Source organism: Hemicordylus capensis, chromosome 3 (assembly GCF_027244095.1).
Source record: "Hemicordylus capensis ecotype Gifberg chromosome 3, rHemCap1.1.pri, whole genome shotgun sequence".
Classification (NCBI taxonomy): Eukaryota; Metazoa; Chordata; class Lepidosauria; order Squamata; family Cordylidae; genus Hemicordylus; species Hemicordylus capensis.
The window spans coordinates 1,885,898-1,912,398 of NC_069659.1; the positions used below are offsets into that span (position 1 = coordinate 1,885,898).

Here is a 26,501-nt window from a genome sequence, read left to right on the forward strand (position 1 = left end):
TGACAGCCCTGTGCTTAAAGTCAGTATTTCCAGGATCTAACAAGACAATGGACTGATGCCGAAAATTGCATTCTTTATTCCTCAGCTCAGTTGAAGACACATATAGAAAACTGGTTCTGGTTTCAACTATTGACTGCCTTTGAACATTAGCCATAAGTTGTTTAGATGTGGATCTCTCTTTCTCTTGAGCAAGTGATTCCAGCAGGCCTGTGATGGAGGCTCTTGTGTTCACATCTGAACCACTACATGAAGAATGACTCTAACTGGGAGAGTAGCTTACCCAAGGCCTATGGCTTCCCCCTTGTGCCAAGTCACCATCTTTGCCAGCTTCCTTTGGATCTCTTTCGTTCTGACTGCATAGACTATGGGATTCAAGACAGGAGGAATGAGGAGGTAGAAGTTGGCCAAGAAGATGTGAGCTGGGGGAGCCACACTGTGCCCAAACCGGTGTATCAATGAGGACACAACAATGGGGATGTAGAAGGCCAGGATGGCACAGATGTGTGAAGTGCAAGTGCTGAAGGTCTTAAGCCGGGCCTCCAGGGTGGCCAAGCTCATCACCGCCCGGAAGATAAAGATGTAGGACAAGCCAATGCACAGGGAGTCAAGGATGAGGACAAGGAAGCCAATGGTCACGCCATAGATGTCACTGATGGAGATGTCCTCACAGGAGAGCATCACCACAGCCATGTGCTCACAATAGGAATGTGCAATGACGTTGGTGAGGAAGTACCTGTATCGATGGACAAGCAGGGGCAGTGGGGAGATGTAGAGAACGCCCCGCAGAGTAGCGGCCAGCCCAATTCTGGCAACAACTGAATGGGTTAAGATAGTCTTGTGTCTCAGGGGAGCACATATGGCCACGTAACGGTCAAATGCCATGGCAACAAAAATCCCAGATTCAATGGTGGCAAAAGAGTGGATGATGAACATCTGGAAGAGACAGGCATGGAAGCCAATTTCTTTGTTGTCGAACCAAAAAATGTCAAGAAGCTTGGGCATGGTGGAGGAGGAGAGGACTAAGTCAACGACAGCCAGCATCGAGAGGAAGAAGTACATGGGCTCATGGAGGCTTGGCTCAGTCTTGACGATGAACAGGATGGTGCAGTTCCCCACCACAGCAATGAGGTACATGGAGCAGAAGGGGATGGAGATCCACACGTGGGCCGCTTCCAGCTGAGGGATGCCTGTGAGCGAGAAGGTGGATGGGCTGAAGCAGGCATTGTAGTGCACTGGCATCTTCTCAACACACTGCAAGAGAGACCATCACCCCATGTGGCTGGAAAGGAATGAAGGGGAGGAGGAAATCCTTTAGTCCATTTACATTTAAAATAATAGTACTTAATAACAAGCACACAATGTAGGTGCCCAGTTTGTGGGGTATTTTGTGGGAGTGGGAAGGCAGACGTAATAGATATGTAAGTATCTAAACAGAGATGCAAGTTTGGGGTGGTATAGAAATAGGTTAAATAAATAAAATACTGCTCATCTAAGTTCACTAAGTGGGCTTATGCACAAGGTGAGTGTGGTTATTGGGACTCCACAGCTCCCAGCTCTTGTGCTTAGCCAATATATTCAACTACCTCTTGCTCCTGAAAAGGCAAAGAAGATACAAGAAGATGCTGTTTAGTCAATGGAGAGTCCATCACTGGAGCATGGCCATCAGCTGCCCTGTAGGGGTAGTTTGGGAAGAAGACACTGCGGTACTGAAGGGTCTTGTAACAGGGCCGTCAGAGTTGGTCATTTGTGGCAAACGGGCCACAATTGATGTTATACTGAAAATAACACTTGTTTTCCCTCAGAATGAAGCTGGGGCGTGCCTTTGGAAGACAGCGAAAATAACTAAACATGGTTACAACATGAGGGATTAAGAGAAAATGCTTCTTCCAGCATCCCAATGAGCATGGAGGACCTGTGAGGAAACGTTGCTGTGTGTCCCCACCCCTAAGCGGAGTGTTTCTGTCCAGGACTCTGGCCAGCATGGAGTAGGAGCCTCAGAGGTTCAGGCCTTGCTGAAGGAGAGCAGGAAGCCGGACTTTTTGCCTTCCCACATCCTTGAGACCTTTCCCTGCTGCACTTCCAGCTGCAAACCTGACCATGTTATGGTTATATGGGAAGGGGGGTTCAGGAGTGAGGGAAACTGCCCCTTTTTCTTCCCCTCTACCTGAAACATCCCTGTGTTTCAGGGATGTTTCAGGAACATGAAACAACGCAGTGAAGGGACGGGAGCTTGTTAACAACATGGCATGAATCCCCCTCTGAGAGAGGAGAGCTGGTCTGGTGGTCGCAAGCAGGACTTGTCCCCTTAGCTAAGCAGGGTCTGCCCTGGTTGCATATGAATGGGAGACTAGAAGTGTGAGCACTGGAAGATCTTCCCCTCAGGGGATGGAGCCGCTCTGGGAAGAGCATCTAGGTTCCAAGTTCCCTCCCTGGCAGCATCTCCAAGATAGGGCGGAGAGAGACTCCTGCCTGCAAACTTGAAGAAGCCGCTGCCAGTCTGGGTAGACAATACTGAGCTAGATGGACCAATGGTCTGACTCAGTATATGGCACCTTCCTATGTTCCTATGTCACACACACACACACAGACACACACACCCCACCAATCCTTCTACTCCAGGATACTATAAGCTGTTAGAGGCTTCAGCAGGGCCCCCACCCTCAATTTTTTCCTTCCAAGGATGCCTTCAGCATTTTCAGCTCTCTCTGTGCCATAAGGGCTTGAAAGCTTGGAATCTGAAGGCCTCGAGTGGGGAGGAAGTTAAAACATTTCATTTGCTTTTAATTTCTAAAGATATGCATACCTAGAGCATCCCCAAGTAAGTGGAAACCATTACCTTATTTCTAAGTTTTCTTTCCAGACTGAACCACCTGAATTCACTATCAGAAGAAATGATTTCCTGTCATGTTTCAAGCTAACCTTCACGGTTCAGTTCAGGGAAATGCTATTACCCTTGCAGGATGCAATCCTAACCCACAGCTGCATGTCTGTGTCTCCCAAACCTACTGTGACACCCCCTCCCCACATCAACTGAACAGAACATAAAACAGCGCAGGGAGCAGAGTGTCTGAAATGGAGTCTCCGGCCATCACGATTCCTCCGGGCTGTGTTACCTGTAGCCTTGTGTCAGTCCTGGAAAGATCGGTACATCAGTTACCAAGCTAGATGGACTTCTGGATGCTGATTGCACGGACAGGATGAAGCCCCCTTGCTCTGCAGTGCTGGAGTGCTGGAAGCAGAGAGCTATGAGAAGGCTGGGTGGAGAAACAAAAAGAACGGGGACGTCAGGTGATGAAAGGCAAGTTATTCACGCCTCCTCATAGGGCAGCTGTCCAGGGTGCTAGCCTGGCTGGGTTCCCTGGGAGCTCGTGAACTCTCAGGGCCCAGGGCCGATGCTGCTGGGGTCTAGGAAGGCCACCTGACCAAGCTCTCCTCCTTGGCTCTTCTCTCTGGTGACTCCCAGCCATTCCTGGCAGCTTGCCCAACCCCACCATACTCCGTGGCACCATAGCTAGACTTTAAGCTGAACACAGAGCACAATTCCAAGAAGTGAAAATAGTAGTGGCCGCCAAGAAGCCGACAGGAGGTCAAATCCCACACTACCCGATGCGATTGGTAAGTTTCTTTGCAGGCCATCAAGAAAGGTGGTGGGTTTTCTCTCCCTTCAGAAGAGAGGTTTCACCTGCTGGACTCAAGAGTTTGCTCTCTCTTTATATGGGCCAGGGTCCCATTCAGACATGGGGGAGGCCTTCCTAATCAGAACCAAAGTCTTGAGCCACAGATGACTGTGTCGCAAAGCGCGCTTTCTTCTCTGCCAGCAATCGAAGGCCAAGGCCGCGGTGGGAGGCCTGGGCTCCCTCAGGCCCTTCCATCCCACTTTCCCCCTCCCTGACCTTTCCAGGGTGCATTCAGTAATCTGTTCCTCCTAGTAGCCAGGCTGCCATCAGTATCTGACCTCTAGCTGGGAAATGTGGCCACTGCTTCCTGCGGCACTGCCTGACGATGGAGCAATATCCACCACGTTCTGAGCTGTGAGAAAATGCCCGGGGACTCTGCAGCCAGGAAAGTACACATGGCGGAGTGTCACCAGGCCACCTTCGTGCAGTGGCCGCCCACGGCATGCTAGGGGTGGTGTGAAACCCAGCAGCAGCACCTGCACCTCCTGCTCAGAGAGATCATCCCGGATCCTTACAAGATAAGGAAGGCCCCCCCCCGTCTGTCCAGTGCCTCACTCCGTGGAGGACTCAGCCAAGCAGCCAATAATCCCGCCTCAGCCGGAATTGCTGGACATTCATCTGGCCAAACCCAGGAGCCAGCAATTGCCCCCTCAAAGGAAATGTGGGCTCCCGCCACTGGGTGAAGTATTTATGCTGCAGGTTTGTGACACCTGGAGGGATCTTGCAATCCAAGCAGGATTTGGGGCAATTAATTGTCTCTCGGACTTCCAAACCTCAAAGCACCAACAAGGTCTAAAAATATCGCTACTAGGAAGTCTTTTTAAAGATTTTTTTTTTTGTTTAGATTACTCTCAAAAGGAAATTGCAGATATTTATAGTCCTGATTGTTTATAGCTGTTTCTGGCCTCTTGGCTTCTGCTATCTTTCAGGGCCTGGTTCTTTAACTCAGAGGATGGAAAACATGCTCTGAGTTGTGAGAGAGCGCAGGAGGGGACATTTCTTTCTTTCTTTCTTTCTTTCTTTCTTTCTTTCTTTCTTTCTTTCTTTCTTTTTTTTAGGGACTTTCTTAATCATTACACTAGAAGAAGTTTTATAATAGTTTGGGAAAGAAATAAGAAATACTTAGAAAACAAACATTGATATGTAGAAAACTAATGAAAAGTAGAGTGCAAGAGAGTCCAAAAAAAAAAAGGAGGGGAGATTTCTTGATCTGCCCCAGCTAAAGCAGAAGTGTACACTGCTAATTACTATTGTCTGGAGACATGGAGTTACAGTGATGTATCAGGGTAACCTTGTCCCCAATAAGGAGGTTCATTCCGGGGCAGATGGAGTCAATAATCAGCCAAATGAGAGGACTTTAAGATCAAAGCGTTTTATTCTGCCTTAAGAACAGAGGTGTTACTTTGGCTTTTGCTCAAAGCAAGACAAAGGAATATTCAAACATCCATACCTTTATATAAGACAAATGCAAAAGTCATCCTCACAAGAAAACAGCATATTGATGCCAAGGTGCCTAACCAAGGCCAGAAAACAAACTCTAAACACGTACGCAGGCAGACTGCCAACATCTTCCTAGTCATATCAGCCCCTTCTACATATCAGCTTCACTACATTCCATAGTCGGATGTTCCATCCCACCTATGGGGGATGGAACATTACCAGAGAAACATAGTTGTGACAGTGCTTTGCACTGACAAGCAAAGAAACATCTCTTGCAGAGAACCATTATTTCAAACTAATTCAGGCTGTGCAATTCTATGCATTTCTAATTTACTATACATCAAAAGTTCTAAATAAAGTAGTTTGTTTAGGAAATCCATCAGGGAGATAGATAAGCCGACATGCCTAGCTGGTTGCTACATATAGGAAGTGCAGGAAGGAAGAAGAAGGAAATCTCTCTCTGCAGGGAATTATTCACACATGGCTTCATGCTTCGGGGTAAATGTTGAACGAAGCCACTTTGAACGACACTCGCGGCATTGAGGAAAGCAGCCCCTCCCCTCAGCTCTCGGGTTTCGTTTTGAAACAAGTTCACATGGCATGCGTCTGTGTTTTCCTTCTAGCCAAAGTGGGGTGGGGAGAGAGAGCTTCCTAAAGAGCGATTTCTGCATTTCTAAAGAGAACATCCCTCTTATCGGGCTAATGATTCTACATCAGTGCCTCTCCCTATTTGCTCGGCGTTTTCAGAAACTCTCACTTAAACCCAGCATTTTAAAAATCTGGAAATACATTGAGATAAGCTAGAATTCGCATCACAAAGCCCGGTTTGTGTGTGGAGTGGGTCCAAGGATCTCGAAGGGACTTTGGGGCAAGCTTGGCTGGTGTGTGAATGGACACACCCTCTTCTGAAGGAGATTCGAGGTAGAAGCCCTGTTTGTAAAGCCTCCAGGGACTTTTTCCATGAGTTTACTAGGGGACTTTACTGCAAACTCGAAGTTGTCCCAAAAAACCGATGTAAAAAGTGGATTTTTTTTAAACCCCGGATATAAACCGGGCTACACTCTAACACACAGTGAAAACCTCAAATTGTGTGTGAACTGCTCCCCGATAACTCACAGGGATTTTGAGGTAAATCTGGCCAGTATGTGAACGCACCACCTCCACCCAGTCGTGTGAATGACCTCTTGATCTAATCCTGCAATTGAGATTGAATATATATCAGATCACAGTGGCTGACATCCTCTCCCATTGAAGTTTAGTCATCCTTTAGACCACTCCTTGGGTAGTACTATTCAGTAAATGCAACTGGATGTCAACCAGTGACTTTAAATTTGAATAGGATGCTGTAATTCTGAATCAGTCGCGGTCCATATGGGTGGACAGGAGGCTAGAAAACACCCCCGGCCCAGCTACCTTTCTCTCCCTCCCTCCCTCCCTCCCCTCCCCTCCCCTGCTGAGACATTAACCCCAGGCCCATGGGTTAGCCATTCGCCCACTCCCCCAAATTGCTTCTGCCCTGTCTGTATGGACTGCTACGATTCTAAAATGGAGAAATTAATATGATGTTTCTTTTAGCAAATATTTATTAAGATGTAAGCATTGCAAGGAAAGTATTTGCTAACTGGGGCCAAGAAGCACCCTTTAAAGTGGCTCTTATATTTAGCAGAGGGAGAACAGCTGACCCTCTTCAGCCCAGCAAAGCATCTCTCATAAGGAACATGAGAAAAATCCAGCTTGATCAGGCTCAAGGAGGCCCATCTGGTTCAGCCTCCTGTTTCACACAGTGGCCCACCAGAGGTATGTGCATGCCCTCTCTCCTGCTGTTGCTCCCCTCCACTGGGGTTCAGAGGCCTCTGAGACTGGAGGTGGCCCACAGCCACATGACTAGTAGCCATTAATAGACCTGTGCTCCATGGATTTTTCTAAGCCCCTTTTAAAGCCATCCAGGCTGGTGGCAGTCACAACATCTTGCAGCAGAGAATTCCATAGGTGAACTATGTGTTAATTATGAAAAAGTAAATTATTTTGTTGGTCCTAAATTTCTTGGCAATCGGTTTCATGGGATGGCCCTGGGTTCTAGTGTTATGCAAGAGGAAGAAGAATTTCTCTCTATCCACTTTCTCCACCCCATGCATGATTTTATAGACCTCTGTCATGTCTCCCCACAGTCGTCTTTCTTCTAAACTAAATAGCCCCAGGTGTTGTAGCCTAGCCTCATAAGGAAGCTGCTCTAGGCCCCTGATAATCTTGGTTGCCCTCTTCTGTACTTTTTCCAGTTCTACAATGTCCTCCTTAAGATATGGTGACCAGAACTGTACACAGTTTTTCAAATGTGGCTGCACCATAGTTTTGTATAAGGGCATGATAATGCTAGCAGTTTATTTTCCTTTCCTAATGATCCCTAGCATGGACTTGGCCCTTTTCACAGCTGCCGCACATTGAGTTGACACTCTCAATGAGCCCAACAACCCCGAGCTCTCTCTCCTGGTCAGTCACTGACAGCTCAGAGAGCTCAGCCACCTGGCCCTGGCGAATTGTTATTTTTTCATTTTCCAGACAGTTTAGAACATCACCTCTCATCACCTCTGTCTGACTCAGTTCTTTCAACTCTTTCTCCAGCAGCTGTTGCTGCAGTCTTTGTGCTGTTTCTTTGTAGACTGAGACAGGGCAGAATTTCCCCATTCCTTTAGCTATGTAAACCACTTTTAGAATTTTGGCAGTAAAAAGCAGTATGTAATATTTTTAATAATAATGGCCTACTTGATGAAGAAAATTACTTAATGTCATCCCATTGAAATTGAAAGAAGTGAGGCCTTGCCTAACTTGTCCTTTCAATTCCAATGGGACTACTTTGAATAATTTCCCCCTTCATGTAGGCCAATAATAATAATTTCCTAAGTTCTCCTCAGTATAAGCACCGATACCTATCCTGCTAGATAACCAGACACATTAATTTTTGTTTTCAGTTACATATCTGCATATACCAAATTCCTTTATTGCTGCCAAATAAGGAAAATAGAATGATTGCCCCATGAAAGAGCATGTCTCGTCCTGACACAATGTACAAATGTTGGATACGTTTAGAAAAATTGCCACACGTTGAAACCAGAAAAAATCAACTCCTCGCTGTTGTCAGCTACAATGAACCAAGAGGAAGGAGGCTGAGAAACAAAAGCAGGGTATTTGGAAGGCAAGTAGGCAGGCAGGCGAGTGCTCTATGCAAGCCATAGAATCTTAGAATTTTAGAGCTGGAAGGGTACCCTGGGGGTCTTCTAGTCCAACCCCCTACTCAGTACAAGAACTCACCACATCCTTATTAGCAGCCCACAGATACTACATGCAAATGGGCCAATGGACAATTTAAAAATATTTAAAAGTGGCAGGGAGCTCAGGGAACACTGGAATGGGTAGGTGCTTTACTTATGGCATGCATTGCAACGGCTTCAACCCTTACTATCTGCATGTGGTAAATGTCTTTCTTGAGTGAACATTTTTTTCAGAACTCTGCAGAGGTTCTTGTATTCACATTGAAGCATTAAAGGAGGCAAAAATCTACAGAAAGCGTAGCCACAAGGCATACATGAGGCTTCTAGCTTCTCCTCTGGCCCAACTCAGCATCTTTGCCAGCTTCTTTTGGATCTCCTTGGTCCTAACCGCATAGACTATGGGATTCAAGACAGGAGGAATGAGGAGGTAGAAGTTGGCCAAGAGGATATGAGCAGGGGGAGCCACATTGTGGCCAAACCGGTGAGTCAGAGAGGAAACTGCTATGGGGATGTAGAAGGCCAGGATGGCACAGATGTGTGAAGTGCAAGTGCTGAAGGTCTTAAGCCAGGCCTCCAGGGTGGCCAAGCTCATCACCGCCCGGAAGATAAAGATGTAGGACAAGCCAATGCACAGGGAGTCAAGGATAAGGACGAGGAAGCCAATCGCCATGCCATAGATGTCACTGATGGAGATGTCCTCACAGGAGAGCATCACCACAGCCATGTGCTCACAATAGGAATGTGCAATGACGTTGGTGAGGAAGTACCTGTATCGATGGACAAGCAGGGGCAGTGGGGAGATGTAGAGAACGCCCCGCAGAGTAGCGGCCAGCCCAATTCTGGCAACTACTGAATGGGTTAAGATAGTCTTGTGTCTCAGGGGGGCACATATGGCCACGTAACGGTCAAATGCCATGGCAACAAAAAACCCAGATTCAATGGTGGTAAAAGAGTGGATGATGAACATCTGGAAGAGACAGGCGTGGAAGACAATTTCTTTGTTGTCGAACCAGAAGATGCTGAACAGCTTAGGCATGGTGGAGGAGAGGACTAAGTCAACAACAGCCAGCATCGAGAGGAAGAAGTACATGGGCTCATGGAGGCTTGGCTCAGTCTTAACAATGAACAGGATGGTGCAGTTCCCCAGCACAGCAATGAGGTACATGGAGCAGAAGGGGATGGAGATCCACACGTGGGCCGCTTCCAGCTGAGGGATGCCTGTGAGGGAGAAGGTGGACGGGCTGAAGCAGGCATTGTAGTGCACTGGCATCTTCTCAACACACTGCAAGAGAGACCATCACCCCATGTGGCTGGAAAGGAAGAGGAGGAGGAAATCCTTTAGCCCACTAATACAATATTAATACCTTACAATAGCCATATGGAGGAGACCAGTATTATTATCTGCATATTGCTAAGAGGAGGAGTTGAAACAACAAGGTCTTGTCTAAGGCCATTAAGTGTGCTTATAGGTGGGGGGAGATTTTAACAGAGCATTTCCTTCTCTGTTTGTTTTCAGGAGGACCCTGAAGACTTACGTGTTTTCCCAGGCTTTTAACTGAAATCTAATTTTAAAATTTTAATGTTCTGTTATCTATTGTGATTTTTATCTTTTTATGAATTTTAAATGTTTTATATTTTATATTTTATGGTTTAATTCTGTACACTGCCTAGGGATTCAATATATAAATTCAATCAATCAATCAATCAATCAATCAATGGGGGGTTTCTTGGCTCACTCAATAGTCCAGCTAAGGCTTTTCTTAGGAATGGAAGAAAACCTTTCTACAAAGAGATCAGCCAAAGATAAAGCTATATTAACTTTCCTTAGATTCGTTGGAGCCATAGCATCACCAAAGGATCCCTGTCTTCTTAGAACCTGCATATCCATGTTGGTCCCTGACTAAAAAGGAGGAAGAAGCAGATTTCCCCCACTGTGGACACCATTATCATTCCACTAATTCATGGTGACTGCTTTTAACTCCACTGGAATTTCAGTTAGGAGAATTCTACAATGAATTCTGGAACTGGACAGTTTGCTGAAGGTTTCCATGTCTTCAGTTCATTTCATCTTGTTAATTCCCCCAGTTACCAATGTGCATTGCTAAGATGTTTGAAAAAGCAGCCTTGAAGTGAACATATCTATCTGTGGTTGCATCAAAATGCTTTGCTTGCACTCTCATGCACTGGTAAAACAAAGACCACACAAGAAGAATCTTGATTCAACAGTATGCACTATCATATCCAGATTGATATGCTTCTCTTCTTCAACATGTTTGATTCATTCATGTTTAACATGCATCAGTAGTATTACATCACGCAAAAAGAATCCTGATGCATTCACACATACAATCACACCGCAACTGCTTTTTGTGTGTGTGTGCAGTGTTTTAACTGTGTGAACATGCATATCCGTTGCAAAGCAGGGAAAGACGTGAAAGAATGAAAGGAACTTAAAGCTACAGCAAACTGTGCATGCACAATACTCTGCACAAGCTTCAGAATTTGTACACACACCACACACACAGGGTCCCAAATGTATCAATTCCACATTACAATACCAGGGTTTCAAACTCCAAAATTGTGGGGGAGGGTTGAGATGAAAATTTCAGAAGCCAAAAGCGAAATCCCGTAATAACCTTTTGCTGCATCTCCAATGCACAATTGCGAGTATACCCTAATCTTACTGCGACCCCTGTCTACTGGGACAAAGAGAATACAGTTTAGAGAAGAGAATGACAGAAACAGAGGTTGAACTAATGAGCCTTCAGAGCATTGTTACCTATCCCTCTCTGCCAGTCCTCGAGCGGTCTGTACGCCGAGGGCCAGCGCAGATGATCTTCTGAGCCCTGGTTGCATGGAAAGGGTGAAAGACCATCTTCTCCTGCAGTGGCCGAGCCCTGGGAACTGAGAGCCATGAGAAGGCTGAGTGAGGAAACGAGAAAAAGGCCAAAGGAGAGGCAGCCCCCAAGTCTCCTTGCCATGAGGGAGTCCCCTGGCCCCTCAGCCACCACCCCTTGCACTCTTCATGGGATGCCACCTGGGGAGAGGCGGACGTGTTCATCTGTCTCTCTGGCGGCCCTCCAGAGTGAGGGAGATGATGAAGGAGATAGGGAGGGATGGAGCTGGAGGGCCCTCAGGAGCTGGGGGCCCGTGTTCTTTGAACCCTTTCGCTCAATTATAGCTACGCCCCTGCCGCCTGGCTGAGGGTCCATATGCCCCAGCTGGCCCCTTTCCTGAGTCCGACCAAGTTCTCTGGCAGGGCTGTCATCTGCCTGGGGAGTCATGACCCCGCCTGGCAGCTTTCCTGCCCATCATCCCCACAGCTGCCGGGTGTTTGGAACGGCACAGAAAAGCCAGAGAACCCCCACACACACCCACACCCCTACAGGGAGGGAGCAAGATGGACCATGCTAGTAGTACTGGTTGTTGGCACCGTTGTAACAACAGCCACAGGCCAGGAGAGGCCGGACAAAAACCAACCACGGGTCCCATAGCAACTGACACACTTATTACTGCATAAGCGTTTGCGGACGGGAGGAGCCGACTTCCTCCGATGCATGAAATGTTAACTAAGGCTGGCCAGTATATCGTGGCATATGGGAGGGGGCAGGTTTCAAGGGGGAAGCAGTGTACTGTGGGGCCAAACAACTACAGGATGGTTGGGGTGCAGGAGGTGTAGTCTGTGGCCCTTCTGACGGAAAGTGAGGTGAAAGAAGCACACGGACGATTCACAACAGCAGGAAGGGGTGGAAATGCCTTCTCCCCCGCGTAGCAAATCATTCAACAGATGAATAAAGGTAGGAAACCACTCTCTATTTCAGACCAAACAGATTGTATCAGACCTCTTGATTGCAACAAGAGATACACAACAGCACTGTATTTCTGCACTCAGCCCCACTTCGCTGCCACTTCACACGACTGAAGAATCGGGATCTGGTCCACGAAAGCTCCTGTATCAATACATCTGTATGTCTTTAAGGTGCTCAATGACTCTTGGAGATTTCCCAGACAGCAGGCTTTACTGCAAGGCTGAACTGCATGTTTGAATTTGCCCCTCCTCCAAAAAAACCCGGACCCAATAAGTGGATTTTTTTTACCCTGGGCATAAATCAAGCTAAGCTCCAGTACACAGAGGGAAACCCGAATCGTGTATGGAGTGCTCTCTGATATATCACACGGACTTTAATCTGGCCGATATGTGAACGTGCACCCACCCTCCCAAAGTAAAGTCGCCGTCTGGGAAAGCTCTTGGTGCTTTCTGATGCAACAAGTAATGCAGTGATCCCTCTAGAATCTATCAGTTATCCCTGTAGAACCCTACATATCCCTACACTCCCCTGTGGAACCAGCACCTTCTGCTCACAGAGACAATCCCAGGTCTTTACAAGACAAGGAAGGCCCCAATTCCTCAAGTGCCCCCATAGAGTTGTTGCATGTCCAACTTACCCAGCTCTTGATCCAGCAATGGTCCCTTCAAAGGAAATGAGGGCACCCAGTCCCTTGCTGAGGTGTTTGTGCTGCCGATTTTGGACTCCTTGGGGGACCTTGCAATCCAGTCACAACTCAGGACAATTAATTATCTCTCTGACTTCCAAACCTCAAAGCACCAACAAGGTCTAAAAATATTGCTAATAGAAAATCTTTTGTTAAAAAAAAATATCTCCTTTATTTAGAACACTCTCAGGTGGAAATTACAGATATTTACAGTCCTTTCTGCCTCTTGGCTTCTGTCCTCTTGCAGGCCATGTGCTGAAATAAACGACTGAAAGTTACAGTGCTGTTTTGTTTGGCTTAGTAGAATACTTCCTAGCTATTTCTCAAATCACATTAAAATATGAATCTGCTGCTGCCTATCATATGATGATTCCGTGAACCCTTCACCTGTTTCATTGCAATTGCCACATTTAACATGTGAAGCCATGCACTTTTCACATGCTTGCTGCTGATCATGGTCTGTGGTCATGAAAAAAGAGCTGTTTTCCCCTTCTTGTCTCTTACCAAAATATTTCAAGAGCCTCGTCACACGCATATGCATAATAATAATGCATGCACACACACACAATCCTAATCAATATTAATTGTGACTTGCCTGTGGGCTTCCCAGAGGCGGCATCTGGTGGGCCACTGTGTGAAGCAGGATGCTGGACTAGATGGGCTTCCTTGAACCTAATCCAGCAGGGCTGTTCTTCTGCACATGGTTGCAGGCCAGGCATTTACAGGGTGGACAGCAAGAGCATGAGGCCGTCTGCAAAGCTAATTCAGAGTGCAGGCACCATCCCAGGTGTGATACTGCCCCCACAAGTTCCATCCATGCATGCCCAACTGGAGACAGAAGCATTCATTTGGGTATCTTGTAGGGGTGTGCATTTTGAAATTTTCTTGTTTCGATTTGTATCCGAATTGAAACACCCCCGTTTTGTTTTATACCCAAATTTTCTGAATCCAAATCAGCCCTGTTTTGTTTTGTAGCCAAATTTTCCAAATCCAAATCCAAATCGATTTGGATTTTTAAAAAGGGTCCCAGGGCAAAAAGAGTGGGGGGGGGGGGTGGTAGTGTCCAATGGGTGGAAGCTACCACCCAAATTTCAAAGGAATTAGGCAAAGGGCTGATTTTTTGTGAATTTTTTAAGTTTACACATCTTTAAGAATTTTCCCATAGGGAATAATGGGGATTCCAGCAAGTGTATCACTTCAAATCAAGGGGAAAGGGATGACCCAGAGCGGAGTGTGGTGAGTGGTAGTGCCCAATGGGGGCAAGGAAACTTCCAGAATTATCTCAAAAGAATTAGGAACATAGGAAACTGCCATATACTGAGTCAGACCATTGGTCTATCTAGCTCAGTATTGTCTTCACAGACTGGCAGCAGCTTCTCCAAGGTTGCAGGCAGGAATCTCTCTCAGCCCTATCTTGGAGAAGCCAGGGAGGGAACTTGAACCCTTCTGCTCTTCCCAGTGAGCGGCTTCATCCCGAGGGGAATATCTTATAGTGCTCACACATCAAGTCTCCCATTCATATGCAACCAGGGCAGATCCTGCTTAGCTATGGAGACAAGTCATGCTCAGCCACAAGACCAGTTCTCCTCTCCATTGGGCAAAGGGCTGATCTTTTGTGAATTGTTGAAGTTTACGTGTCTTTTAAGATTTCTCCCATAGGGAATAATGGAGGTTTCAGCAGCCCCATAATTCCTCTAGGGGGGCACTGGGGTTTCCCAGCGCAAGGGGTTGTGTAGTGCACATATGGTGCCAACCATCTCCATACCCACAAGCCCTTTGGGTACTGGGTTTTGTGTTTCTGAGGTGTTCATTGTAGATTCCCTGGTAGCATATGAGATTTTTAGTGAAAAACAAGAATCCACTCTCATATGCTACCAGAGAATCTACACTCAGAACACCACAGAAACAGCAGAACCCAGCACCCTATAGGTTAGCAACCCTTCCCCTGGCCAATGTGGGGTCAGTAAAGAGTGGCAAGAAGCAAAAGAGCCAATGGGGAACAAGCAGGGAATTGTCAGCAGGTCAGCCCATGATTTAGGTCACCGATCAGAAGGCTGGAAGGGTGGGAAATTCAAAGAGAGGTCAAACACAAAATGGAGACTGACTCAGAGATCACTACAAAATGGAGGTCCGAAACAACAAAACGTTTTGTAGCTGAAACAGGAACATTTTGTTTTGTATACAAAACTTTTGGATCTGGAAAATGGGTGTTTTGTCTTGTCTACAAAACACCCAAAACAGGCTGTTTTGGGTACAAAACATTTTGTATCCGAAACGTTTCGCACATCCCTAGTGTCAGCAAGTAGACTCTATTCTCACAAAGAGAAGACTTGAGAGCAAGTCTGGGGTCCCATATGGACGAACCCGCCGGAGTCTTGTGTCACCAGAAGAGGCCCAGTAGCATCTCTCTCCTTTGCCTCACAGCCATGCCAAGCGATCTCAGCACAGTGGCAGCCATTACGGGCAGGGCTGGGCACATGGAGAACGAGTCGCAGCGGTGACTCCTCCTTGCTCTGCACGCCCCAACCTGGCTGCCTCTCAGCCTCTCTCTCACCTTGCCATGCTGGGGTATTAAGGCTGCTGGTCATCCCCATCCCAGCCAACACAGGCCGCGCCCCTCAGGTCAATGCTGTGCCAGGGTGAGGCAGGCGAGAGTGAGGCCACTGGGGCAGGACAAGAAGCCCGCGAAAGAGCCACCACGTAGGCTTGTTTGCCCCCCAGCCCCAGCCTCCCCCGGACCAGCCAACAGTGTCTTCATTCATATCAGCCTCCTCTTGCCTACGATGGAGTCAAAGGCGTGGTGCCCAGCAGCCACATTGTCCCATCATGCAACCATAAAGTCTTTGCTACAGTTCTGTGCGGCAAACGGTAACATCTGGAGGCTATTCTCATGGGCAGCCCAGCCTGGGTCAGGCTGCTCACGTGCAGAAGTGGGTGCCTCGAGTTGTAAACTGCCCTGAGCCATTTTCGGAGGGGCGGCATATACATCAAACAAACAGTGCAAAACTCCGGGCGGAATCCCCCAATGGACCGCACTCGTCACAATGATTCGCAGCCTCCAGGGAGCGGAGTAGCGTGGTTCATGTGAGTGCGAGAGCCACGTACCACAAGAAGACAGACCAACGGTCGTCTGGGGGAAAGCCAGGCTGGGTCTTGCCTCCCGCCTGTGCTCTCCCTGCCCACCTCAGTTGCCCGTGTGCACAACCTCCTTGTGTGCTACATACTCAGTGGACTTGTCTTCAGTGTATAGGTGTGACAGCCGCTTCATCGTAATGTTTGGGATACTGATATTATCCCTGATTTTGTAGTGCGTTGGTGAAACATGCTGGACTCTGGTAATATTTTCAGTGCAATCTGTAGGGTATCTATGCATCAGGCACCTCCGTCTCCGTTTCATCTGCTTTGTTCCTGGGTTCCTTCACACAGCTCCAAGAAATGAAAGAGTTTCCCATGAGAGCATTTTCAAAAGTGAAACGTTTAAAGGATGCATTAACTATGCGATAAGGGCAAATAGTTAAGAAAAAAGCCAAAAAGTACTGCGGGCAGTATGAGTGGCACTTAACCAGGGTAGGGATGGAAAGATCAGCCCCCGAACCTCGGTCTGGTGATCATGTGCAGAGATCACAACTAAAAACGTGTCTCGGGCATCTGGTGGCCCTCTTTGTCATAGAGTCCTGTGGCTGGAGAGGCCTGTCAGAAGAGAGTTGCTGCAGTATTGAGGGCTGCCTCTCTACCCTTCACACAGTGCATTGTGGGATACCCCGGAGGAGCCAGCTCTGTTTTCTCCATACCTGAACATGCGCCAGCCTATTAAGTTTCTGGTGTGTGTGTGTGGTATATTGTTATATATAATATCTTATTTTGAATGTTTGTCAGACCTGCTTACTCTTTTAATTACTTGTGGGGAAGAAAACAAATTGTGCCAAATGGGGGGAAACAGCAGGAATGCTGCTTTCACCCCACACATTGACAGCACACTTCCCTCCATCTCCGTAACAGCTGCAGCTGATGAGGTCATCCACATGATCAAAGACGGTGTCCTACCCAGGTTTCAGAGCGGTGTGTGCTCCCAGTTTTCGGTTGTGCAGAAGCCAGGAGGAAAACTGGGGTAGCTTGTTATGGTTTGATTAGTGCCTTTGAATTTGACTGGGAAAGGGTGGGATATAGATTTCTGCATAAATAGTTCTCTCCTAAACATTCCCATTCTGGCCCTCAAACTCCCAGCATCACCAGCTGTTGGCCATCACCACATGATAACTGTGAATGTCAGAGCGAGGGGCTGGGGTGGGGTGGGGAACGTTATGCCACACCTTCTTTTTATTGCCTTGTTTTAACCCTGGAATACGTAAAATAAATGTGTTAAATGCCACACAGTAGTAGTAGTAGTGATTGTTGTCTGTAATCACCCTAACACTGGTGTGTAAATTTATATGTGTCAACTTTATGCTGCCTCTCACAAGGAAAAGCCTTGCGTGAAGTGGTCCCACTCTGCACTCTCAACCTCACTTCCCCGCCCACAGATGGGGAGCGTTTACTCACCTGCCTTCCTTCCTTCCTTATTGCCTCACCTGGCCCACACCTCCTTTCTCTTGATAGCTTGCTGTCCTTTGCTTTCTTGCCCTCTGTGGTCTCCTCCACTGTCAAAATTTCAGATTGGGTGGGTTCTCACAATCCCCCCGGTTTTTATTTTGGCCAGTGAAATAGGAAATTGAATATCAACTTAGCAATAGCAATAGCAATAGCACTTACATTTATATACCGCTCTATAGCTGGAAGCTCTCTAAGCGGTTTACAATGATTTAGCATATTGCCCCCAACATTCTGGGTACTCATTTTACCGACCTCGGAAGGATGGAAGGCTGAGTCAACCTTGAGCCCTTGGTCAGGATTGAACTTGTAACCTTCTGGTTACAGGGCGGCAGTTTTTTTTACCACTGCACCACCAGGGGCTCTTGGCATGCACACCCTCAATTTCCAATCGTAAGAACCCAGGTGTTGTTGTTTTTTAATGTTGGTTTGGCAGTGTGCCAGCCCCACACTCAATGGAGATCGTTAATTTAGGATTTGATCTATGGTAGTCGAAAATTTAACTCTACCCATTAAATGTTGGTCTGCCACAGTGCCAAACCAATACTGACGAGAATTTCCACATTATTACAGCCAGAAATTGGGAGTGCATGCACTGACTACATTCATCTCCAATTTCCTGTTTCAGTGGCATCGCAAGGATCATGAGAACCCACCCATAATAAACTGTTTGTGGCAAGGACTTGTCCTTTTTGTACTTAGAGTTTATAAGTAAAAATAAGTATATATGTTTTTGTTCTTATTTTTACACAGTGGCATCAGTGTGCAGGGGGCTTGACAAAAACCCCTGCAAATTGTTGATGCCACTGTGTAATAGCAATAGCACTTACATTTATATACCGCTTTATAGCCGGAGCTCTCTAAGCGGTTTACAATGATTTAGCATATTGCCCCCCAACATTCTGGGTACTCATTTTACCAACCTCGGAAGGCTGGAAGGCTGAGTCAACCTTGAGCCCCTGGTCAGGATCGAACTTGTAACCTTCTGGTTACAGGGCGACAGTTTTACCACTGCGCCACCAGGGGCTCTTCATCAAGTTGTTCTAGTAAGAACTAATCAGCCTGCTTTCCTTTCTCTGTCTCTACAACTGGACTAAATTTGGTTCAAGCTGAGGTCCACAAGTTAGATCTCTTGCACCTCAAATGTTCATGCATCTGCCATCTTGGTATTGGGGGGATGACATCATCACAAACTACACCACTGAGCTGTCCCTGTGTGTCACTCACTACAGCTGTACCAAATTTGGTTCAAATTGGTTAGAAAGTCCTCAGGTTAATGCACTTGCGCCTCAGATGTTCACACGTCCACCAACTTGGATTGGGGTGGATGACATAATCGCAAACTACACCATTGGGGCATCCCTGTGTCCATGCAACTGTAGCAAATTTAGTTCAAATCAGTTAGACTGTCCACAACCTAGTGCACTTGCACATGAAAAGTTTATGTGTCCACCATCTTGAACTGGGTTAGATAACATCATCACAATCTGCACCATTGAGGTGTCCCTATGCGTCCTTACAGCTGTAGCAAATTTGGTTCAAATCGGTTAAGCAGTTCATAAGTTAATCCACTTGTGCCTCAAAAGTCTACACGTCCACCATCTTGGACTGGCGTGGATGACATCATCACAAACTATGCCATTAAGGTGTCCCTGTGTGTCACTCACTGCAACTGTACCCAGTTTGGAGCAAATGGGTTAGACAGTCAACAAATTAGCCAGCTTGCACCTCAGATGTTCATGCATCCACCATCTTGGATTGGGGTGGGTGACATCATCACAAACCATGCCATTGAAGCATCCCTATGTGTCCCTACAGCTGCAGCAAATTTGGTTCAAATCAGTTAAGCTGATCACAAGTTAGCCCACTTGTGCCTCAAAATTTTACGTGTCTGCCATCTTGGATCAGCATGGATGACATCATCACAAACTACACCATTGAGGTTTCTCTATATGTCACTCACTGCAGCTGTAACTAATTTGGTTTAAATTGGTTAGACAGTCCACAAATTAGCCTGCTTGCACCTCAGATGTTCATGCAGCTGCCATCTTGAATTGGAATGGATGACATCATCACACACCATGCCATTTGGGCATCCTTACGTTTCCCTACAGCTGTGGCAAATTTGGTTCAAATTGGTTAAGTGGTTCACAAATTATCCCACTTGCGCCTCAAAAGTTTACACGTCCGCCATCTTGGATTGGGATGGCATAAGAACATAGGAACAGCTCTGCTGGATCAGGCCCAAGGAAGCCCATCTAGTCCAGCATCTTGTTTCACCCAGTGGCCCACCAGATGCTGCTGGAAGCCACAGGCAGGAGTTGAGGGCGTGCCCTCTCTCCTGCTGTGACTCCCCTGCAACTGGTACTCAGAGGCATCCTGCCTTGGAGGCTGGAGGTGGCCTATAGCCCACCGACCAGTAGCCAATGATAGAACTCTCCTCCATGAAGTTATCCAAACCCCTCTTCAAGCCATCCAGTCACATCATCACAAACTACGCCATTGTGGTGTTTCTATGTGTCTCTACAACTGCACCCAATTTGGTTCATATTGGTCCAGGTGTCGCGAAGTTGATGGGGGGGCGGGACACGGATGGGGACACACACGGACACACAGACAGAAAGCCAGGTGCTCTCATAGGGGCGCTTTCCAGACTAGCTGCTCAGCAGCAGCAAAATGCCTCTCTTCGGGAAAGTCTCATTCAAAACATAAACAGCAGGGGGATTCATCTCGCAGCAACTAACAACCCCAAAAAACAGCAACTTTTCCACGCTGGATATACGGCCTCCTAGCTCTCTATCGCAGCGACTAAATTCAAGAGGAGGCATTAGCAATGTGAACGGCACCCTGCTGTCTGTGTAGAGACTGTGGTCTAATTCCTGCTCTAATGCAGGAAGTGTGGAAGCACACTTCCAAGATCCGACGTAACCCCGTTGCAGGGTCTAGTCTGGAAAGCGCCAGGCCTACTTGGAAGTAGGCTAAAAGAAGAGCAAAAACTCTCAGAGCTTGGATGAAGATTGTAACACCCTGGATATAGTGATTTTGTCAGCATATATGTTTTTGAGACAGTGCATTTTTTTTCCCAGGTTCTTGGAAGAGAAGCAAGCCTCTTCTCCCTTGTTTGTGAAAAGGCCCCCATCATGTGGCAGAAAAGACACACTGTGATGCTCCCCCCCCCCCCCGCCGTCCTCCCTGAAGAGGAGAGCACGGACCCTTCCCCTTACACCCGCACTGGCCATCGGGGGGGGGGGGGGGCAAGTTCATATTGCAACTACTAGCTTTAACTCCAGAGAGTTGCAGGCATTTTAGGAAAGGTCGCTAATTGCTTCTTCTGTAATGAGTTCCAAAGGACTGCCAATGTGCTTCAATGGGGAGGGCTTGGGGAGGGAGTGTTTGGATGTCTGTACAGCTCCTTCCACTGGGAATGCTCTTGTCTTGTTTGTTTCTTTTGCTGTTTGTACTGTTCTTATTTTTAAAAGCTAATTCTGAAAGTCTAGGTCATGCCTCGCGGCTCGTGTGCCGTGGGGCGGCCAGAGGCACAGGGCCCAGCGGCCGGCAGGTTCGTCCACTGGCGATGAAGCAGGACCCCAAGGAGGGCAGGATCTGTCTTTGTTTACCTGCAACTCTTAATAGCCTCTTAATAGTGTAGCGGCCCTCCTGAGTGCCTGCCGGCCGCCGCGGCCACTGGGGAGTGGAGCAGAGCTGGCCAGTAACGAGGCCCAGGCGGACCCTCCTGCTCAGTCGCAGCCTCCTGGACTTCTGCGGACTTGTCAGGTCCCCTTGGGGCTCAGAGTCCAAAGGCAACTTCTGCTTAACCCTCCAGCTACCACACCACCTCACATGAATGGTGTGTGATGCTCCAATCCCACTGACAAACTGGCCAGGTTCATCCACAAGGATTCAGACGGGACCCCACAGCAGAGGGAGGGGAAAGGAAGGTCCGGAGGCCGTGGATAGCCAAAAGGGGTCTGGGAGGGGCAGGGCAGGGCTGCGAGCTGCAGCCGGCACATCCCGCAGGGGTCACAACCAGACTGACCCACCATGGGCCCAATGCGCAAGGAGGACTTCTCAGCCATCCGTCTCACTGGAGCCTCTTTCTAAGTCAGGGTGCTGAGGGCTGGGCTGGGCTGTTCCAGGCCTCTGCTGCCTCTCCAGCCTTTGTCCGACAAACAAATCAACATGTTGCTGTGGGTGCAGGAAATAGGGAGGAAGTGATGCAGTTAGGCCTTTATTTGGTCAAAGCCAGCAAGCTTTCAAGTCACACAGAACACTTCCCCAGTCCATGATGCTCAAATCAAAGGGAAAGAGAGGGATGTTACCAATGCTTCTGTTCAGAGCAAAAGAAGCAAGCAGTCACTTTATTTATTTAATGTATTATATATATAAACTGCCTAACACCTAAATCTCAAGGTGGTATACACAACTTAAAACAATAAATAAAACACAACTGAAACAATTTTAGAATCACAAAATTATAAAAATAATTCTAACAAAATACATTTTTAAAAAATAGTTTTTGCAAAAGGCCAGAGAAACAGGTATGTCTTAAGTGATCTTTTGAAGGCAGCCAGAGATGGAGAAGCTCTTATATTGCCCATTCCAAAGCCCTGGGGCAGCCACAGAGAAGGCCTACAGCTTAATGTAGGCAGACAACCTACGTGTGTGTGTGTGTGATTACATCACAACCTGACCATCTGTGAATGCCAACTGGTGAAGAGAATGTGGCCGCTGTCCTCTTTCCCGGGGTTTCTCACTGGATGGACAGACATGGGAGGATCTCATTGGCTTGCTGGTGGTCACACACACAGACCGCGCAGCTCTCTTGGGAGAATGGCCAACCTGCAGGCCCTCTTTTGCCGCCGCCAAACTAGTCTACTGATTGGGGTTGGTGGGTAGACCAGCCCTCCACTCCAGACTTGGCACACTGGCCCGCCTGGGAGGGCCAGCCAGCCTTCCTGCCGAATCCAATTAGTAGACCAACTCTCCCCAGAGAAATAGGCCTCAAAATGGCACTCAGAACATTCAAACATTTTGAGTGTTTCAAGGTTGAGTTGTCAAAACTGCTGGCTCTGGACGCTGTTTTGACACATCGCTTCGAGGGTTTTGTCATTCGTTTTGAGGTGGAAACGTATCGCAGCATCCATGTCGTGCACATCCTTCGTGCCAAGGGGGCAGGAAGCTGCTGCGTTTGCATGTAGGGAGCCTCCAGTTCAGTCCCTGGCATCTCTTCCTAAAAGGGTCTCCAGCAGGCCTCAAAAAATACCTTCTGCCTGAGACCTGGGCGAGCCATTGCCTGCCAGTCAAAGGAAGCAGGACTGTGCCTGAGGGACCCGTGTCATCAGACAGCTTTGTATGTCCACATGTCCAGCCGCACAGATCAAGGACAGACACTGCGGCAATCCACGAGGCAATTCTGCTGGGCGCTGGGCACCTCACTTATAGTAAGCTGAGGCAAAATGTCCTCTGGAACTGCTTGCCATCGCCACCCATCACTAGAAGCCAGCGTCAGGTGGGCCGAGCGGTGGCATGCCAGACTCCAGCCACTGCCTGCTGCCGCTGCTTATACGGCTCTGTCTGAATCATAAGAGCTGGGAAAGATCAAAGGGGCGAGCGGTCCAACCTCTTGCTGGAGCCCCTGGTGAGCCCCTGGTGGCGCAGTGGTGGCGCAGTGGTAAAACTGCCGCCCTGTAACCAGAAGGTTACAAGTTCGATCCTGACCAGGGGCTCAAGGTTGACTCAGCCTTCCATCCTTCCAAGGTCGGTAAAATGAGTACCCAGAATGTTGGGGGCAATATGCTAAATCATTGTAAACCGCTTAGAGAGCTCCGGCTATAGAGCGGTATATAAATGTAAGTGCTATTGCTATTGCTATTGCTATTGCTGAAAAGGCCACCGCCGCAGAGAAACTGGCACACACCCTCCGGGCCACAGAGGGCCAGATGACCCATACGAAGGATGCAGAGAGAGGTTCGGTAGAAACGCCAGCAAGCTCACGAGAGCTCTGACCTGGAAGGACATGACAAGCGCAAAGAGGGCAATCGGCAGTGAGCACAAGCAAAATCTCCCCACCAAAGTCTTGCCAGGAATTCTTCTTGGGCACCACTTCATCTCTCTGGTTGTGGCACTTCCTGCTCCCTTGCAGCAGGCGGGGCCAACAGACCACCCGTGGGCTGCTGTGGCTGGTCTGACTTCGCTCAGGAACCTGGGGGGTGTTGCATCGGGGTGCCCCACACGTTTAAGAAACTGGCCATAGAGGAAGCGGGGGGGAGGGGGATAGAAGGTGCCTTTAGGCAGCGTAAGAGCATAACAATGACCCTTGAGAGGATCACAGACTTCCACAAGGCCAAAGTTCCACAGGTCGGGAACTTGGCCTCTGTTTTTGATTTATTATAATGCTACTCCCCCCCGCCTTTCAAGCTGTGCATGTACACGGCAGCTAATAGAATGCTTTGAAACCAAACTCTTTTAAAAGAGCGCGTGGTAAAGACAGAGGCGGGGGTGCGGTGGGTTCAGCTCTAGTTGGGCAAATAAATAGCACCCAGCACCTTTCTAAAAAGATATTCTGCAATCAATAGCAAATTTTCATTTTAAATTTGGTTGAGCCTCCTATGGACAGCAAGAAGTACATGCTGGGGGGAAAGAGCTCTGTGGCAGAAGGTTGCCTGCAGAAGTTAATACTCGGCTTCTTTTCGTTCTTTTTACAAAACTACCCTTTTGTGTTGGAAGCAGAAAGGAACTGAGAAAATTAAAGCCACAGTGCCATCTAGTGGAGTTGGGGGGAAATACAATTATTTTTAAAATGTGCAGAAACCTGGTAATAAATGGAATACAGCCCAACAGTGAATAAATTTGAAAGCTTCATTTTGATTGACCAAAGGGGTGAGGGAGGAAGAAAGAGAAAAACAAATAGAGGATATGACATGATGGAGTCCAAAACAGATACACAAAATGAACAAACCTGTCCCAGATATGAGTACAATCAGGGCTTTTGGGTTTTAATTTTTTAATTTATGATTATTTATTTAAAATATTTACAACCCGCCTTTCTAGGATGACACTGCTCAGGGTGGCTCACAAAGTCAGTAAAAAAGATAAAGCAATACAAAACTAATAAAATTAAGTCAAATACTAGACCAAATTAAAATCAATTTTACAGATTAACAAATTACAGTTTAAAAAATTAAAAGCCTGTCTAAAAATAAGGGTTTTCAATTGTGTCTTAAAAACCGGAGGAAGGGAGTGTGGAAAAGCTCCCGCCCTCTGGGAACATGTCATACAAATAAAATACAAAAATTTGTACGCGATGTCAAAACAAAATATCTGGCAATGTGCCCATGATTTAAGCAGGCAAATTAAAAAGCAATACAACTTCATTGATGTTTGAAATATAAATATTAACATCTTTATGAGCTATCTTTCCATTCAGATTCTCCAAGGTGGCTTACAAAGTGGACTAATCACAATAGAAAACGGAGCCCGCTGAGGCTCTCCCCACGCACGTGCAGCCCGTCCTGACGCTGCCTGGCCCACAAGCTGGAGTCTTCCACCTGGGCTCTCACCTGGCTTAAAGGGTGGGAGGAGCCTGCCCTTTACTCCAGGCACGGGGTGGGGGGTGTGCTTGAGCTGCACGCAGCCCGCGCATGCACAGAGTCAGGTACCTGGAGCACGGGGCAATCCACCACCACCACCCCCGAACACCACTTGCATGGCGCATTTTGGGGTTCCATCCAGGAGGCCGAGATCCAGGGATCTGCCCTGCTCGGAGCAGCATGGATCCTGTGGGTGTGCAACGGTGTGCCAAAGAGGAGACTGCTGATCATCTGGAGGGGGGAGGTAGATCCATCCCTGCCTTCCCCTCCCCCACCCTTCCGGCCCCTCTCATGGTTGTGTGTACAACTTTATTGACTGACATTCTGACCAGGGTTCCCTGTAACAGGGATTCCCAGATGTTGCTGACTACAACTCCCATCATCACCAGCTGTAATGGCCTTTGCCGGGGATGATGGGAGTTGTAGTCCCACAACATATCGAGCCGTCGTTTCAGAACCCCTGCACCAGTCCACATTTGGTACTTGCTCGCTCTGCTGTGTACTTCAAAACAGAGTTCGCTTTGGGTGCTGAAGTGGGAACATGACGCCCAGAAGGCGAGCAGAAGCTGGAGGGCCATGTGACCCCTGGCCTGTGACTCGCCATGGGGGCCTGAAGCGGGATGGAAGACCATTTTCCAAGCAAACCTCCGGGGCCCAAATGATGTCGCTGCTGAGACAGAGCAGGAGAAGAAGGGCAGCCGATGCTTCCTCATGCCGCCGGAAATGCCAAGCGCAAAAAAGTGCTGCTATGGCTGCTGCCTGCTGAAGCCTCCTTCACGAGTCTGGGACAGCACAAACTTGCCCTCCGGAAAGACAAGTTCCCCCCCCCCTCTAGAAGTCTGAGCACCAACTTCAGGCACCAAGGGGAGGCAGGCTCCTTGCTGGCTTGGCCACGAGGACACTCAGCCCCGTGGGGTCGCGGGCAACTGTTGCAACAGCCTGCTAATGGGGCCAGCTGCGTCCGGGCTGCGGGAAGCGGCCAGCTTGTTGTGGGGCTGCCCAAGCCAGGACTAATCAGTCCCACCGTGGCCGCAAGCAGAGCCTGCTGCCCCCGTTACTGTCCAGCTCATTAATGCTAATTGCACTCCGCGGTCATAGTGACACCCCCGGGAAGGAGCCAAGTGGGAAAGCACAGAAAAGGAAAACAACCGCAACTTTGGAGGCGACTAACTTTGCCAAGTGCTGAGGTCAGGCCAAGAGGAAAGACGTCAGCAGACCCCAAGTAAGCTCTCTGCTCTTTCCTTGGCCAGGAAACGTCAGCCTCTGCCTCCCCGAGGGAGGGAGGTTTCCACCACATTTTAGGATGTGCTCCTGAGGGCTGGGGCTGGCCTCACGCTGTATGTGGCACCCAGAAATACGGATGTCATTTTGACAGAGGAACATTTAGACACAGCGTTTTCCAGCTACACAAACAAGTCCAGCAAAGGTTACGGGCTTCCTTAAAGAAT

The 26,501-nt window shown here is 48.1% G+C and overlaps 2 protein-coding genes across 2 annotated transcripts; both read right to left on the reverse strand.

Annotated features, from left to right (window-relative positions):
• Positions 1-276: 276 nt before the first annotated feature.
• Positions 277-1,239, reverse strand: LOC128350763 (olfactory receptor 52M1-like). Its single transcript, XM_053309428.1, has one exon. It carries the CDS (start codon positions 1,237-1,239, stop codon positions 277-279), a length of 963 nt encoding a protein of 320 aa, XP_053165403.1.
• Positions 1,240-8,669: 7,430 nt separating this feature from the next.
• Positions 8,670-9,653, reverse strand: LOC128349540 (olfactory receptor 52M1-like). The gene has a single exon (XM_053305980.1). The coding sequence runs from the start codon at positions 9,651-9,653 to the stop codon at positions 8,670-8,672; it is 984 nt and encodes a 327-aa protein (XP_053161955.1).
• Positions 9,654-26,501: the final 16,848 nt, after the last annotated feature.